Below are 14911 nucleotides of genomic sequence, written 5' to 3'. Positions count from 1 at the left end.
AAGCTGGCATGTTAACTTAGCATCAGAGCCAATTGACTACATTACCCACTTATGATTCTTAGATTGTTTCAGTTGCTGGTGTTTTTCCCAATTCGGCTTTAGAAAAGAGGAAAGTTCTATTGCCGTTTCCTGACTGTAGAACAGTGGAAACCTGGGATTTCTGCTTACGCTTCAGACAGCATCTCCGAGACACCTGCAGTAACCAACCCCAGCACTCCGTGGCCGAACACTAAACTCCCCCGCCCACTCCGTGGACATACAAGTCCTGGGCCTCTTCCATCCCATATTTCTGATACTTGTGCCTTGTTTGGTTGTTGCAGCTGTCCCCTCTGTTCCAATGCTGTTTCTTCTATCTTGCATCCATTTGCACTCATTTCGAATCCTGTTGCTGCTGTCGTAACCCTAAAGAGTTTGAGCGCTCTGTTTCTGCTGGTGTTAGCTGTCTACATTGTGGTTGTGGATTTTAGACACCTCACAGCAGGTTAGATAGCCAACTTGCTATGGATTTCTGGCTGGCTAGTGGCTTGCAATCGCTTTCTTTCTATCATACTGCAGCACCTCCTTCAACTGCTGATCAAGTATGGTAAGATTATGGTCCCAAATGGCTACTTTCTAAACTGGTTCTGTTTCAACACTGTATAAAAATAGTCAGTGCTACACTCTGTCGAGTGTTGAGAATGTGGTGCTGGAAAAGCACAGCAGGTCAGGCAGCATCCGAGGAGCAGGAAAATCGATGTTTCAGGCAAAAGCCCTTCATCTGGAATAGAGGCAGGGTGCCTGCAGATCGGAGAGATAGAGACTCACTGAGATTCTTGCCTTGAAGAAGTTTTCCTCCTCTCTCTACAAGAATCTCAGTGAGTCTCCATCTCTCGACTCTGCAGTCACTGTTATTCCAATATTCCTGCCATTTTGGGAGATGGGGTGTGAGTGGAAATTCCCTGAAGAGAATGGGAGGGTAAAAGAGAACACTGGCAGCTAATGAAGAGACACCTTTTGTGTTGACAAGTGCTGGGTGACAAAAGGACTAGCCCTAATTATGGACTAATATCCTCTTGAACTGAGCTTCCTTCATCAGAGGAGATTGAGTTTTCTTCTTGCCGAGTGAATACTTTCTGAAGTACCTCAATCAAATTGATATTTACAAGATGGTATTAAAGCCACATATAAAGCTGATTATCTAATTTCAACTCTTCAAACCTTAGACAAAAACAAAAATTGCTGGGGAAACCTGAATCATAACCTGTATTTAATCCTACTGAGCCCAAATATCCTTCCTGTTTTGAGAGCTGAAAGCTGAACACCGTTCTCCAGGTGGAGTTGCCCAAGGATCTGTACAACTGAATCATTAATCTAGTCCTATTTGTAATTCAGTTCCCTCAAGATAAAATAGCAACATTCCATAAGCTTGGAAATGTGCCACAGAATCTAAATTTCCTGTTGAAATCTTTGGTTAGACTTGTTGCTGAACTTGGCTTGCAGCCCAGTAGCTGATTTTATTTTTCTCTTGTCCATTTGCCCAAACATTCCTATGAATGTGTTGATTGCTTGCTAGTCTAGGTTTTTGCAAGTAACAGGCAGCAAAATATATTGTGCACGAATATTATTCATGTGTGTATGTGTCGCGATGCGATGTGGAAAATGTTTGAACAGAAGAACTTTGAGGCAAGTGATGGCCCTAGAATACTCCATTACCCATACAGTACAGGAGAAAACCTCTTGTCCTGTATATGGGAATTCTGCATGATGGTCACCTGGTGGAATTGAAGAAACAAATGCAGGTGAATTTTTTATTTGCTCTGTTTTGAAATTTTTATTTTATGTTTCTACATTTTAGAATTTTCTTCGCATCAAGTGACTTATGTCATTTCCCATTGATGTTCCCTGTCATGGTTTTGTTTTTCAGATCATTGAATGCTGTTGTAAATATTGGAATTACATCAGAAACTAATTTCAGATCATTAGTTGAGCTCCCATTTTTTTGTGCAGGCCTGAAGTTATATATCACAGAATTGTCAAGATGCAGAAAGAGGCAATTTTAATCCATCAGACCTGCACGCGCATATATATTATCACACAGCATCCTGTTCTGTGGAGACCAAGGCAATTCCTTTTCAAACTTTCCTTCTTTTTCCAATGAAAAATGTGCAATCAAGTGAACTACCAGCCTCTGTGTTCCCCTGTCAATGCCCTGACCAATCAGAATCAACTGGCCTGGTCTGAGCACTAAGATTGACAGTTAACTGTTCCTGCTGTCTCTCCAAACCACTAATGGATCAACCAAGCAGTACCTTCTGATGTTGTATAAATTGGTGACCAGTTTTCTTTGTGTCTGCCTCGACAAATGTTTAATATTATGGATGATGATAGCATGTTTTACCTAATCAGGGAATTTGCACTCATCTTGTACTTTGTAGTCCAATGGTTCAGCTGTTGTGCGAAACCAATAGCTACAAGATCATCAAGGTTGTTTTTACCTGTTAACAAACTGTGTAGGAATATTTGACCATTCCAAGATACAAGGTATCTAAGCACACATGAGCAGACAATCGAGACTATTTGTTTAGAATCATAGAATCCCTACAGTGTGGAAAGAGGCCCTTCGGCTGAACAAATCCACTCAGACCCTCCAAAGAGAAACCCACCCATACCCACTCCCCTATCCTACATTTACGCCTGACTAGTGCACCTAACTCACATATCCCTGAACAATATGGGCAATTTAACATGGGAAATCACCTAACCTGCACATCTTTGGAATGTGGGAGGAAACCGGAGCACCCAGACCAAACCCGTTGTGCTATTTTTATACCTCACAGATGATGTGTTAAAAATTAAAATAAAAAGTAAAGATTTTAATATTGTTTTCATATCAGTCATATTGTAGATTCTATCTGTATTATTCTTGAGCATATAGGCCTGGATTTCTTTGCCATTCTCAAGAAGGACTGATGACCTTCCTGATGGTTGTCTTACATATATTTCAAGAGCTTTATACTGTCAGTGTTCTTGAGGCTGGAGTCTGATCCAGCAGGTAGCATCTGTGGAATGTTACAGTAGGATTCTTCTTCCAACCAGAAACAAAACTCTTCCCCTAGACAGAATTCACAGCCTGAATTTTAATTGGTTCAACTGTTCAAGTGGGGTCTGTACTGAAGCCATGGGGAGGGAGTCGAAGACAGGCTGTTTGTCAGCAATTTTGATTTATCATTCCATTTAAAAATTGACCTACACCTACATGCGGCAGCCTGAATTGCTTCTGACATCTGAAACGTGGACTTTGTCAGAAAGTGCCTATAGTGCGCATTGTTGGATTTGTTACTGAGGACTGAAACAATACCCCCAGTGGAGAATCTTTATTAGTAGTTTCACAATGACTGTGTATACATGGATGCTTTCTGATTTATTGTTATAACAGTGAGTGCTGGTGACTTTACTCATAATCTTCATAGAACATCTGCCCCACTATCTGGCCTTCAATACATCACTGAAGGAGTCCTCCAGTATTGAAGGCATTTTCTTTTGGGTGAAATGTTGCATAATTCCTGTTTGAGATCTTTTGTAATAACTTATAATGCTCTGTTTCCTGACAATAACTGCATTTCAAATGTAATTGAGTGTGATGCACTTTGGGAATTAGAAATGTGTGTTTTAGATTGTTTAAGACCAGTACTGATATGTATGATTAAATGCTTCATATACAACAGGCAGTTGTGGTTTACAGAAACCAATGGACATAACCATTAGCCATCCGATGGTCGATTTATAGAAACTTACTCATATGTGAACTGTGAATTTGTGTGTTTTCAGTATTTTTAAAGAAGTAGTTATGATTACAATAGTCTGAACTTGTACACTAATAGTAAATTTGTTTGTGTAGATATTTAATTAATACTTTTAAAATTAAGTGCAGTTTTAAAACACTAGTTTTATATTTCCACATGTTTTTAACCACAGTTCCTTACTGAAAAGAAGAAACCTCAAACTTTCACATGTCTCCACTTGTGATGTTCCACAAAAACTGCTGTTGGCTGGTATGTATATTTTAAGTAATGTTTCAAGTTCTTTTGAAGTAGAGACTTGAACTGCAAGACCAGTCAATGTCAATTGGTAAATCTGCCAATTTGTTCCCAAAATGGAGATAGCTGCATTAATGAATAGGGCTTTCTCTCCCCTTTCTGATTTTCCCTTTTCCCCATGTGTAACAGACAGAATGATGCAATTCCATTGTGATTAATTGCCGCGAATAATAACTTTGATCCACTGAATGATGCTAGACTGTTCCTTGGGTGAAACTTTTACTGATTTCTGCCATACTAGTTGGCAACAGCTGCTGGTATTGTGTAAAGCAATAGTGAGAAAAAAAAATATTTGAGTTTAAAGTATTTTAGGCAACTGGTTCCCTAATTGAGGTACAAAGGAAATGGCTAGAAAGGGGAGAAAGAATCTTGAGTAAATGAAAGAATAATTTCTGAAGTAAATGTGCATTCCTCACAATTTTAATGTTGAGTCTCAGCTGATCTCTTCAGGAAGTTGTGGTGTGAGAATAGGAATGAGCGTTCTCAATTTGGGAAGGGGCAAATGGTTGCCCCTGTTTGGCTGCTGCCAATTGAGGAGAAACAGTCCTTGTTTGGGTGGCTTGCATAAATGCATCCTACATCTAGGCTGCTGTGGCACGTCATTGCCAGCCAAAGTGAAGATGGCATCGAGGTCAACATGAGAGCTGGAGCTTGAGGCCTAAGAAATAATCTGCTAGAGAGAGAAAAAGAAAAAGCACAAACTGGGTGACAGCAATGCATTCTGGAGGAAGGAGAATGAGAGAGCAACACATGGTGATAAAAGGGTGGGGGGAGGTGGGAGAGAGAGAGGGGCATGCTGGGAGAGGAAGAGAGAGTGTGACAGTGTGAAGAAGAGTGAGAAAGAGAGGGAACCGTACTTCAGGATGAAGTGTTATATATTATTATTCCATCTTTATAAAATCAAAGGAACTAATTAAACAAGAACCAGTTATGTGTTTAAGTGTTCCAGTGGGCCCATTTTCATGGCTGCACTGGAGAGTCAGGCCTATGTGCAATGCGACTCTACCATCAGCAACCTCCAAACCAGGCAGCATGTCAAATTGGAGTCAAAACCAAGGATTCTGAGCTTTTCAAACTGAAAGTGTGATTGTATGAGAAACTGAACACAAGAGAGAATACAACACACACTTGGGGAAGATATGGTTTTGATAGAGACAGAGAGAGAAAGGAACATACTAGGGGAGGAATAGAGGTGGTTGGGAGAGAGAAACAAGAGAGATTTTTCTACCTTGTGGTTCCTAGATGTTTAAAGGGAAATCGGACACAAGTGCTACAGCTTCAATGAATATGCATCTCCAATCAGGCTGATCCTGCAGACTTATCCATTGTTATTTTAGTACCTATGACGCAGCATTCTGGATACCAGTGTGTGTATATATATATATGCATGATCGTATAGTTCCTAAAGCCTACTGGGATAGTGTAACAATATAGTAGCGACACACATGGAGGGGTTTGTAAGAGAGCAGCATCTGCCAGGAGGATACAAGGAGCTGTTGTGTTGCCCTGTTATGTGTGCTGCTGTGAAAATCCTTTTTCTCATAGTGAGTCAGGAGTCTGTGGGTCTTTGGGGACTGCCCCTTATCCCCCTATTGTGGACATTAGTTGTGGGTGTGAGCGGCAGTCAATTGAGCTATGTTTTATCTCTTTACTTATTTTTTCAGTATATAGAAAGAACCATGTCCTTGCAGGGGTATGTGATTGTACTGTAGGGGAACACTTAGACTAGAACGCGTGCAGTCCAGGAATCTAAACTGGGAGGTACAAGTAAGGGAAATGAAATTAGAAGTGAGAAATAGAACAGTAGAAAGTGAAAAGCAAAAGGAATAGGATTGAGTAGCAACAGGTCCATAATTCATAAAAAAAGTGTAAAAATATTCCAAAAAAGGACAAATCTAAAGGTACTATTATCAGAGTACAATTAAATAGATGAGTTAACAGCACAAGTAGTTGTAAACAAGTACAATGTGCTTGTGATTATGGAGTCATACTTGCAGGATGACCAGGAACTGAAAATCCTGAAAGTTGGATCCAAAATTACCTTAGTGGCAGGAGACAGGGTGTTGGGAAAAAGCTGTTTGTGTGGCTGGAGGCAATGTCTAGTGGTGTACCACAGGGATTAGTGCTGGCTCACTAAATGTTTTTGATATATGTAAATGATGGAGATGAGAATATAGGGGGAATATAACTAAGCTTGCAGATGATTTGAAGATTGACAGGGTGACAGCAAAGAAGAAGGTCTGAGATTACAGGAGCACATAAACAGATTGGTCAGATACTCAGATCAATGGCAGATGGAATTTAACCCTGATAAGTGTAAAGTGATGCACTTTGGAAGAAGTAACGAGACAAGGGAGTACTCAGTGAGTGGCAGGGTACTAAGAAACTGAGGGATCTTGGGCTGTTTGTCCAAAACTCCTGAAAGGTAGCAGGGCAGGTTAACAGGGTAGTTAAAAAAGGCAGAAGGGACACTTGCCTTTATCAATTGAAGCATTGAGTATAAGTGCATGGAGATTTTGTTGTAGCTGGTTAGACCACAGCTGGAGTACTGTGTGCAGTTCTGGTCACCGTATTATCAGAAGGATGTCATTGCACTGGAGGGGATGCAGAAGCGATTCACAAGGATCTTGTCTGGGATGGAGCACATAATCTGTGACGAGAGTTAGAGTCATAGAGCCATACAGGATGGAAACAGACATTTTGGTCCAAACAGTCCATGCCAACTATATTCCCAAACTAAAGTAGTCCCACTTGCATGTGCTTGGTCCACATCCTTCCAGATATTTCTAATTCATGTACTTATCTGAATGTCTTTTAAACGTTGTAATTGTACCTGCATCCACTACTTCTTCTGGAGGTTCGTTCCACACATGAACCACTGCCCCTAATGTCTTTTTAAAATATTTCTCCTGTCACCTTAAAAATATGTCCTCTTTTCTCTAGGGTGTGAGATTTCACGAGAAGACACCTGCCATTCACCCCTCATTATTTTAATATTCTCTATGTGGTCACCTCTCAACCTCCTACGCTCCAGTGAAAATTGTCACAGCCTTTCCAGCTTTGCCTTATAACTCAAGTCCTCCACTCCTGCAACATCCTAGTGAATCTCTTCTGAACCCTCTCCAGCTTAATAATAATCTTCATCTAACAGAGAGACCAGAACCGGACACAGTACTCCAGAAGAGGCCTCCCCAACATCGTCAGAGGCTGAATAAGCTATAAATAGGTGAAGTTGAGGGTGACATGATAGCGGCGAGATTATGAAGGCCATGGACAGGGTGAACAGAAAGCAGCTGCATGCCTTAGTCAAAGTGTCAATAATAAGGGGGCATGACGTTAAGGTGAAAGGCAGGAGTTTTAGAGGGGATTGGAGGAGACTTCTTTTCACCCTGAGGATGGGATGCACTGCCTGGGAGGATAATTAAGGGGGGAAATCTAACAACCTTTAAAAGGTACTTGGATGATGACATGAATTCTCATAAAAGACACTGGTATGGGCCTAATGCAAGTAGGTGGAACTACTGTAGATTTAGTGTAGCTTTGGCAGTACAGATTTGATGGGCTGAAGGGCCTCTTCTGTACTTCTAAGATGCAATTTTATGATGGCAGATTGGCAAGGACTGATATTTAAGAAATTAATGATGCATTGCACCAATTATACCGGTTTTTTGTTTGAAAGAACACAACAGGAAAAGGGGTCCAACAATAGCTAAGAAAATAAGGACAGGATTAGATTAAAAGAGGAATCATGTAAAGTTTCTTGGTGATGGAACAAGCCTGAGAACTGGTAAACAGTTCAGAATTCAGCAAAAGAGGATGAAGAGATTGACTAGAGAGGAAAAAAGAGAGAACAAAAGTAGACCTTCAAGGTACATGAAAGCAAAGATAAGAAAAAAAGATTAGTGAAGATTAATAGATCCCTTACAGTCTGAAGTGGGAAGATTGATAATAGCAAATGAGGACATGAAATGTCTATTGAACAACTGCTTTACTATCTTGTAAGACATAAGATGCTAGATCCTATCACAAAGAATGCGATTACAGGACAATCAGAAAATATCAATAGATGAGACAAAGTTAACGTATTTATGAAAATACAGTTGTGTTTGACAAAAGTTGACTGGTGTTTTTCAAGGATGTAACTTGTAGAATAGGTAAAGGAGAACCATTAGATGTGGTGTATTTGGACTTTCAAAAAGCTTTTGATAAAGTTCCACAAAAGAATTTAGTGTAAGATTATTGCATATTAGATTGGTATGCCGGCGTGTATTGAGAATTTCTTAGTAGACAGGAAACAGAGTATGACGAAATAGATTTTTTTGTTTGAAGTAGGAGCCTGTAGAGTCCCACAGGGATTGAACATCAGCTATTCATAACCGATATCAAAGATTTTGAGGGGGAATCAAGTGCGATATTTCCAAGTTTGCTGACAATACAAAACTAGGAATAATTGTGAGTGGTGAAGAGGGTGAAAAGAGGCTCCAAGGTGATTTAGACAAATTGAGTGAGTGGGCAAATACATGACAGTTTGAGTGTAGTGTGGATAAGTATGAATTATATAAATAGTGGTAAACTTGGAAACTTTGACATACACAGGACCCAGATGTACTGGTACACCAGTCACTGAAAGCAAGCATGCAAGTGCAACAAACAAAGGCAAGTGAAATATTGGCTTTCATTGTAAGAGAGTTTGAGTACAGGAGACAGAATGTATGACTGCAGCAAGACCAGACCTTAGTGAGACCATACCTAGAGCAGTTTTGATCCCCTTACCTAATAATGGAACTACTTTCCATCAAGGGGATGCAGCAAGTTTTGCCAAACTGATTTCAGCGACGATAGGCTTTTCACATGAGGAAAGACTCTGTTGACTGGACCTGTGTTTACTGGTGTTTTGAAGAATGAGAATGGATCTTGTTGAAGAATATCCAATTCAGCCTGGAACTGGACAGATTAGATGTAGGGATGGTGTTCCCCTGGGCAGTGGGTCTGAACAAAGGGTTCAAGGCTGCAAGATATAGGCTGCATTATTTAGGACTGAGATGAGGTGAAATCTCTTCACTGAGAGGATGGTAAGCCTATGGAATTCTCTACCACACAGTGAGGTGAAGACCAAGTCACAGAATATACTTGAGGAACAAAGAAATTTCTAGGTACTAAAGACATTATGGAGTATAGAGAGAGAGGGTAAGTATGTCATTGAGACAGACATATTGAATGATGGAGCAGGCTCAATGGGGAAAATGGCCTACTTTCATTCCTATTTTCTATTTTTAAAAATAATCTCTTAGTGGCAAAATCATTTTAGCCTCTCCTCAGGAACAGCCATTCTGAGTCAGAATGGATGATATGTTTTACTCATGCTAGTTTTTATAAATCAGATTAATCTAAGTGTGTCATAATCCCAGGCTTTTGATGAAATCCATTAAAAATAAAATCAGGTTCAAAATTGTGCTTTGGAGATAGCTAATTTCATGCAATCTAATAGTTGAATTTACAGGCCAAGATACTAGTACAGTAAAACCTAGCTTGGTGGACCTTTGTCTCAACATCTGTTTGAGAAGTACATGCCTTGGTGTTTTGAAGGTTTTAAAATTAGTGTACATTATACTCCATTATACATTATATTTCCTTCATCAATCTGTTTTTCATAATATGTTCACTTCTCAAGGTTGCTGTCTGTAATGAGTTCAGTCTCAGCAGACCTGTGTTTAGACATGGTGAATTCTTAACTGTTAGTAATGATTCTTTTTTTTAAAGACATCAATTCCTATCTTTCCAATGGCCTTCATATAATCAGCACAACACAAGCTGCAAATTTCTGTTTTGAATGATTTATGCTTGAAGTTTCTAACCAGTTAACATAACATTTGAACCATCTTAGTGTCCAAAATAGCTGGCATTTTTAGACAGTGCAATAATTGCTATAATGGGCACATCATGGGGCGGCACGGTGGCACAGTGGTTAGCACTGCTGCCTCACAGCGCCAGAGACCCGGGTTCAATTCACGCCTCAGGCGACTGTCTGTGTGGAGTTTGCACGTTCTCCCCGTGTCTGCGTGGGTTTCCTCCGGGTGCTCCGGTTTCCTCCCACAGTCCAAAGATGTGCAGGTCAGGTGATTTGGCCATGCTAAATTGCCTGTAGTGTTAGGTGAAGGGGTAAATGTAGGGGTATGGGTGGGTTGCGCTTCGACGGGTCGGTGTGGACTTGTTAGGCCGAAGGGCCTGTTTCCACACTGTAAATCATCTAAAAAAAAAATCATCCTGGTGAGAAACAGTGGATGCTTCAAAACAACATAGAGGTGGATTGGGTGGACACGTTGCAGATGAAATTCAATACAGAGAAATGTGAAGTGACTCATGTTGGTAAGAGAGACAATATAACACACAGTGTACAATTCTAAAGAGTGTACAGAAGCAGACAGAGCTGGGTTCAGATGTCCATATGTCTTTAAAGGTGGCAGGGCAAATTGAGAGCATGGTTAATAAAATGCACAGTATGCTGGGGTTTACTTATAGGGGCATAGAGTACCGGAGCAAGGAGGTTAAGTTAAACTTCGAGGACACAATGTTTAGCCTCAGCTGGACTACTGGGCAGTCTGGGGATCATGCAGTAAACAATATGTGGAGATGGAGCCCAGAGAGAAAGGTCAGCAGCTGGACAAACAAAGGAATGGGTGATGGTCAGTCTGGGAGGATCAATAGCTGCTAATGATGACCATTAGGAAATGACAGCGGGTTGTGTGTGGTAACAGCCTTGTCATGGCAAGGCCTGGTGTGGGGAGGGGGTTGGGGTAAGGATGTAGAAAAAGGTGCTCAGGCTCGAAAATTATTGAACTCCATATTGAATCCCGAAAGTTGCAGGGTTCCCAAGCAGAAAATGAGATGCTGTTCTTCCAGCTGAGCTTTGCTGGAGCACTGCAGCAAGCCTGAGACAGGAGTTGACCAGAGAACAGGGTGATGTGTTGAAATGAAATACACTGTGTTCCCTGGCCAACATCTCTGTCTTGGACCCATCTTGCCTAACATCCAGATAATCGCAGGATAAGCCAGAACTTGAATATTGCTGAAAAGAATGACATCTTGTGAAAGAATTTTGTCTTGCATACAATTTTGCAACCTTGAGAAGTGAAAATATTATGAAAAGTCTTGGCTGTTTTACTGGTGGGGAGTAGCATGCATTATTCTCAGGTTACAGTTTCCACTTGCTAACAACCTTTATTGAAATTTGGTCTGTCTGTCCATCAGATATATGCACCCAGCATCCACTGCTGTATTTCCTTTTATGGAGTCAGAGTCATATTGAATTTAATTTGCTTGATTTTAACATTTTGAATCCTGTAGCCAACACTAATTAAAACAGAGGATGAAATGTGAAGGGTGATAGTGGGGTGACCTCAGTTCTCAGATCTAGGGAATGCCAGTATTCCCAATTCTGAGCATTATTCAGTGATTCTCTGCAGGCTTGTATAAGTCTTTTGAAAGCAGAATAATCCTAATTGTGATATTAATATGATTGACCAATCAATGCCTACCATTTAGTCTCTTGTGAACCAGTTCAGGTACTGGAGACAGAGAGGCACTCGGTGAAACTATACCTAACCATGAATCAGCAAAAATAGGAAGAGAGAGCTTGGCTAATTTACTCTGTGTTTGTGATTCTGTTGAGACACTGTATGTGTACTATTGTGTATTAACTGTTCAAGAAATGATCGTACTGAATACCTTTGTGCATAACATTTGAACTTCAGAATTCATATTCTTGAATTGGGTCCTTTGTTTACATGGTGTCTCCTACACCAATTAAGATTTTGGACCATCAGTTTTAAATCAACTGCAAATCACTAGAGTAATTTTTAATTTATCTTTCATGCATTCGTTTCCAGTATAAATTCCTTTCACTGATGTTTCCCTTGTCTGTTTTCATCAACATAGTGGTGTACGTGGTGCTTTTTAGCTTATTTAGGATGCAGACGATGTAGCTGAGAGTGTAACTTCCCTTCATCTCTCGACAATTGTCAATGTGTTTTTCGACACTTGATTAATGAATTGCCATTTCTGCTGCTAGTCGACGCCAAAATGCTTTAAGTGCAGATTTTTGGTTGTCATGACAGTATGAATGTGAACTGGTCCTATTTAATGTCTGAACAGCTTTAAAACAAATCTCAAACTTCAATACGTTAATATATTTTACAGGTGCAAGTATAGAGTTGATGTGTTAATATCCAGTATCTAGGCGAATTTCTTAAACAACCAGAATTTTGTTTACAGGTTTAAAAGCATGTTCCCACTTCATTGTTTCCTCCTTTTTTTCTGCTTTTATTAACTGCTTTTCCCTTATTGGTTTTACCGTCATTATCATTATTTTCAAATCGTAACTTTAATAATTACTATTGATTTGTCAGTGTAGAGGTTATTACTCAAGATATGACTTTAAATATCGAGGGTTAATTAATCATAAATATTTCATTCTTCCCCCTTCTGAACAGCAGATGAAAATAAGCCATCTCCTATCACCCCATATGGGGAAATGTACCTATACCATAGTCCGGAAGATGATCAGGTAAGTTTAAACCAGTAAAACAAAAATATATTTAAAATGTGAGTAACTGAATGACTCATACATGTGTCATCTTGTTAAAGTTCCTGCACAACGGCGCATTCTATGTGGGGAGGCTCTTAAACTTTAAATTAATGTTGATATATTTTTCACTAGATGATCAGTATGATTGTACTTCGAAAGTAAAGCAAGCCAGGAGAATAAGCTTTGGTACCTTTTGTCACTTAAATTATTAGGGAATTGGTTACTCAAACTCAATTCTTTGAATGTCTTTAAATTGATGGAAGTGCTTTTGATAATACATTATGCATTATCTTTGATCACCGCGGCCTAATTTAAACTATCCAGGGACTTTGTTGACCAGGTTTTTTTATTTAATTTGGTAAAATCTTGAATTTGTCAAAATTCAATTGTCAAGCGTTCCCCGACTATAACCAGCGTGTTCCTACAAGTAGGCAGGATTAAATGTCTGCTCCTTGCCCAGTGATCTCTGATCAATCAATAAAATGTACGTGGGAGTAGAAGCTATTTTACTGGCTGACTTCATTGTCAACTATAAAAACAAAGCCTGCATTAACATTTATTGGCTAGGTGTTACATCGGGGACCAGAGTCACTGGCAGTCAGTAAGTTTGTTGGCATTGTTTTGGCAATTTAATTTAAAGATGGTAATCTACAGAATCCATCCAGTAGGCGTCAGACTTGTGAAGAATCTATTCCGTGACCTATGTGGTATTTGCACGGAACATTGTAAATCATCCTTAGCATTGTCAAACCAAGAGGTTAGACAAATGAATAATGGAATTACCATCACAACTTGGCAAGCACTCAGTTATAAGTTATTCTGCTGCAGTAAGAATACATTTTTTCATATGTGTAGTAAAATTGATGACTGCTAGATCGTGAAAATAGTAGATCTGCCTTAAAAGTTTACTTGGGTACAGAGGTGCTAGTCCCTCCAATAAGTAGTCAAAAAGACATACAGCTTGGAAACAGACCCTTCGGTCCAACTGGTCTATGTTGACCATAATACCAAACTAAATTAGTACCACCGGCTGCCACTGGACTATGTTCCTCCAACCCTTTCCTATTCATAAACTTATCCAAATGTCTTTTAAGATTGTAGCACCTTCTGTTGGAATGTATTTACATTGTCCAATGTCTAACTGTGCAGTGGTGTGACTGGGTTGCAGTAATACTGTGTGATCTAAACTGGACATTCCTACAATTTGTTGTGCCTCCATGTATGCCTCTGCAATAATTTTAAAGGCAGATCAGGAAACCTTTCAAGACAAGGCCTGATACAACTCATTATGCGGTTTATTTCATTGCAAGTGAATACATAAAACAGGAGATAAAATTTAACACATTTAGTTCAGTCAGTTTTTTAGCAATTATGCAATTTTGGAACTTTATAAAATGAGAAATGTAATATGTTTCCTCACATCATAGATTCATTTTGTTTGAGTTAACTACATAAACTGTTACCACCCTCCATACAATACCTACGTTTGTGAGAAGATTTGTAGCTCGGGTGCTCATTGTTGTGGTTCTATTCGCCGAGCTGGGAATTTGTGTTGCAGACGTTTCGTCCCCACTCTAGGTGACATCCTCAGTGCTTGGGAGCCTCCTGTGAAGCGCTTCTGTGATGTTTCTTCCAGCATTTATAGTGGTTTGTCTCTGCCACTTCCGGTTGTCAGTTCCAGCTGTCCGTGGCCAGCATATTGGGTCCAGGTCGATGTGTTTGTTGATAGAATCTGTGGATGAGTGCCATGCCTCTTGGAATTCCCTGGCTGTTCTCGGTTTGGCTTGTCCTATAATAGTAGTGTTGTCCCAGTTGAACTCCTGTTGCTTGTCATCTGCATGTGTAGCTACTAAGGATAGATGGTCGTGTCGTTTCGTGCCCAGTTGGCGTTCATGGATACGGATCATTAGCTGTCTTCCTGTTTGTCCTATGTAATGTTTTGTGCAGTCCTTGCATGGGATTTTGTACACTACGTTGGTTTTGCTCATGCTGGGTATCAGGTCCTTTGTCCTGGTGAGTTGTTGTCTGAGAGTGGCTGTTGGTTTGTGTGCTGTTATGAGTCCTAGTCGTCGTAGTAGTCTGGCTGTCAGTTCAGAAATGTTCTTGATGTATGGTAGTGTGGCTAGTCCTTTGGGTTGTGGCATGTCCTCATTCCGTTGTCTTTCCCTTAGGCATCTGTTGATGAAATTGCAATTTCATCAACAGATGCCTAAGGGAAAGACAATGGAATGAGGACATAAGACCATAACAC

At 40.0% G+C, this 14911-nt stretch overlaps 1 protein-coding gene across 7 annotated transcripts in view; it reads left to right on the top strand.

The window, feature by feature from the left end:
* Positions 1-14911, top strand: part of arap2 (ArfGAP with RhoGAP domain, ankyrin repeat and PH domain 2) — a 320143-nt gene that overhangs the window by 62849 nt on the left and 242383 nt on the right. For 4 of the 7 annotated variants that reach the window (XM_072566631.1, XM_072566591.1, XM_072566539.1 and 1 more), the window contains 2 exons: positions 3955-4031; positions 12566-12639. In XM_072566631.1, coding sequence (XP_072422732.1) covers positions 12607-12639 — 33 coding nt within the window. In that variant the 5' untranslated portion in view covers positions 3955-4031; positions 12566-12606. The remainder of the gene's footprint in view (positions 1-3954; positions 4032-12565; positions 12640-14911) is intronic. The other 3 variants (XM_072566652.1, XM_072566592.1, XM_072566582.1) reach the window with 1 other exon arrangement.

The sequence above is a fragment of the Chiloscyllium punctatum genome, chromosome 1, assembly GCF_047496795.1.
Source record: "Chiloscyllium punctatum isolate Juve2018m chromosome 1, sChiPun1.3, whole genome shotgun sequence".
Taxonomy (NCBI): Eukaryota; Metazoa; Chordata; class Chondrichthyes; order Orectolobiformes; family Hemiscylliidae; genus Chiloscyllium; species Chiloscyllium punctatum.
This window is presented reverse-complemented; position numbering and strand designations above follow the sequence as displayed.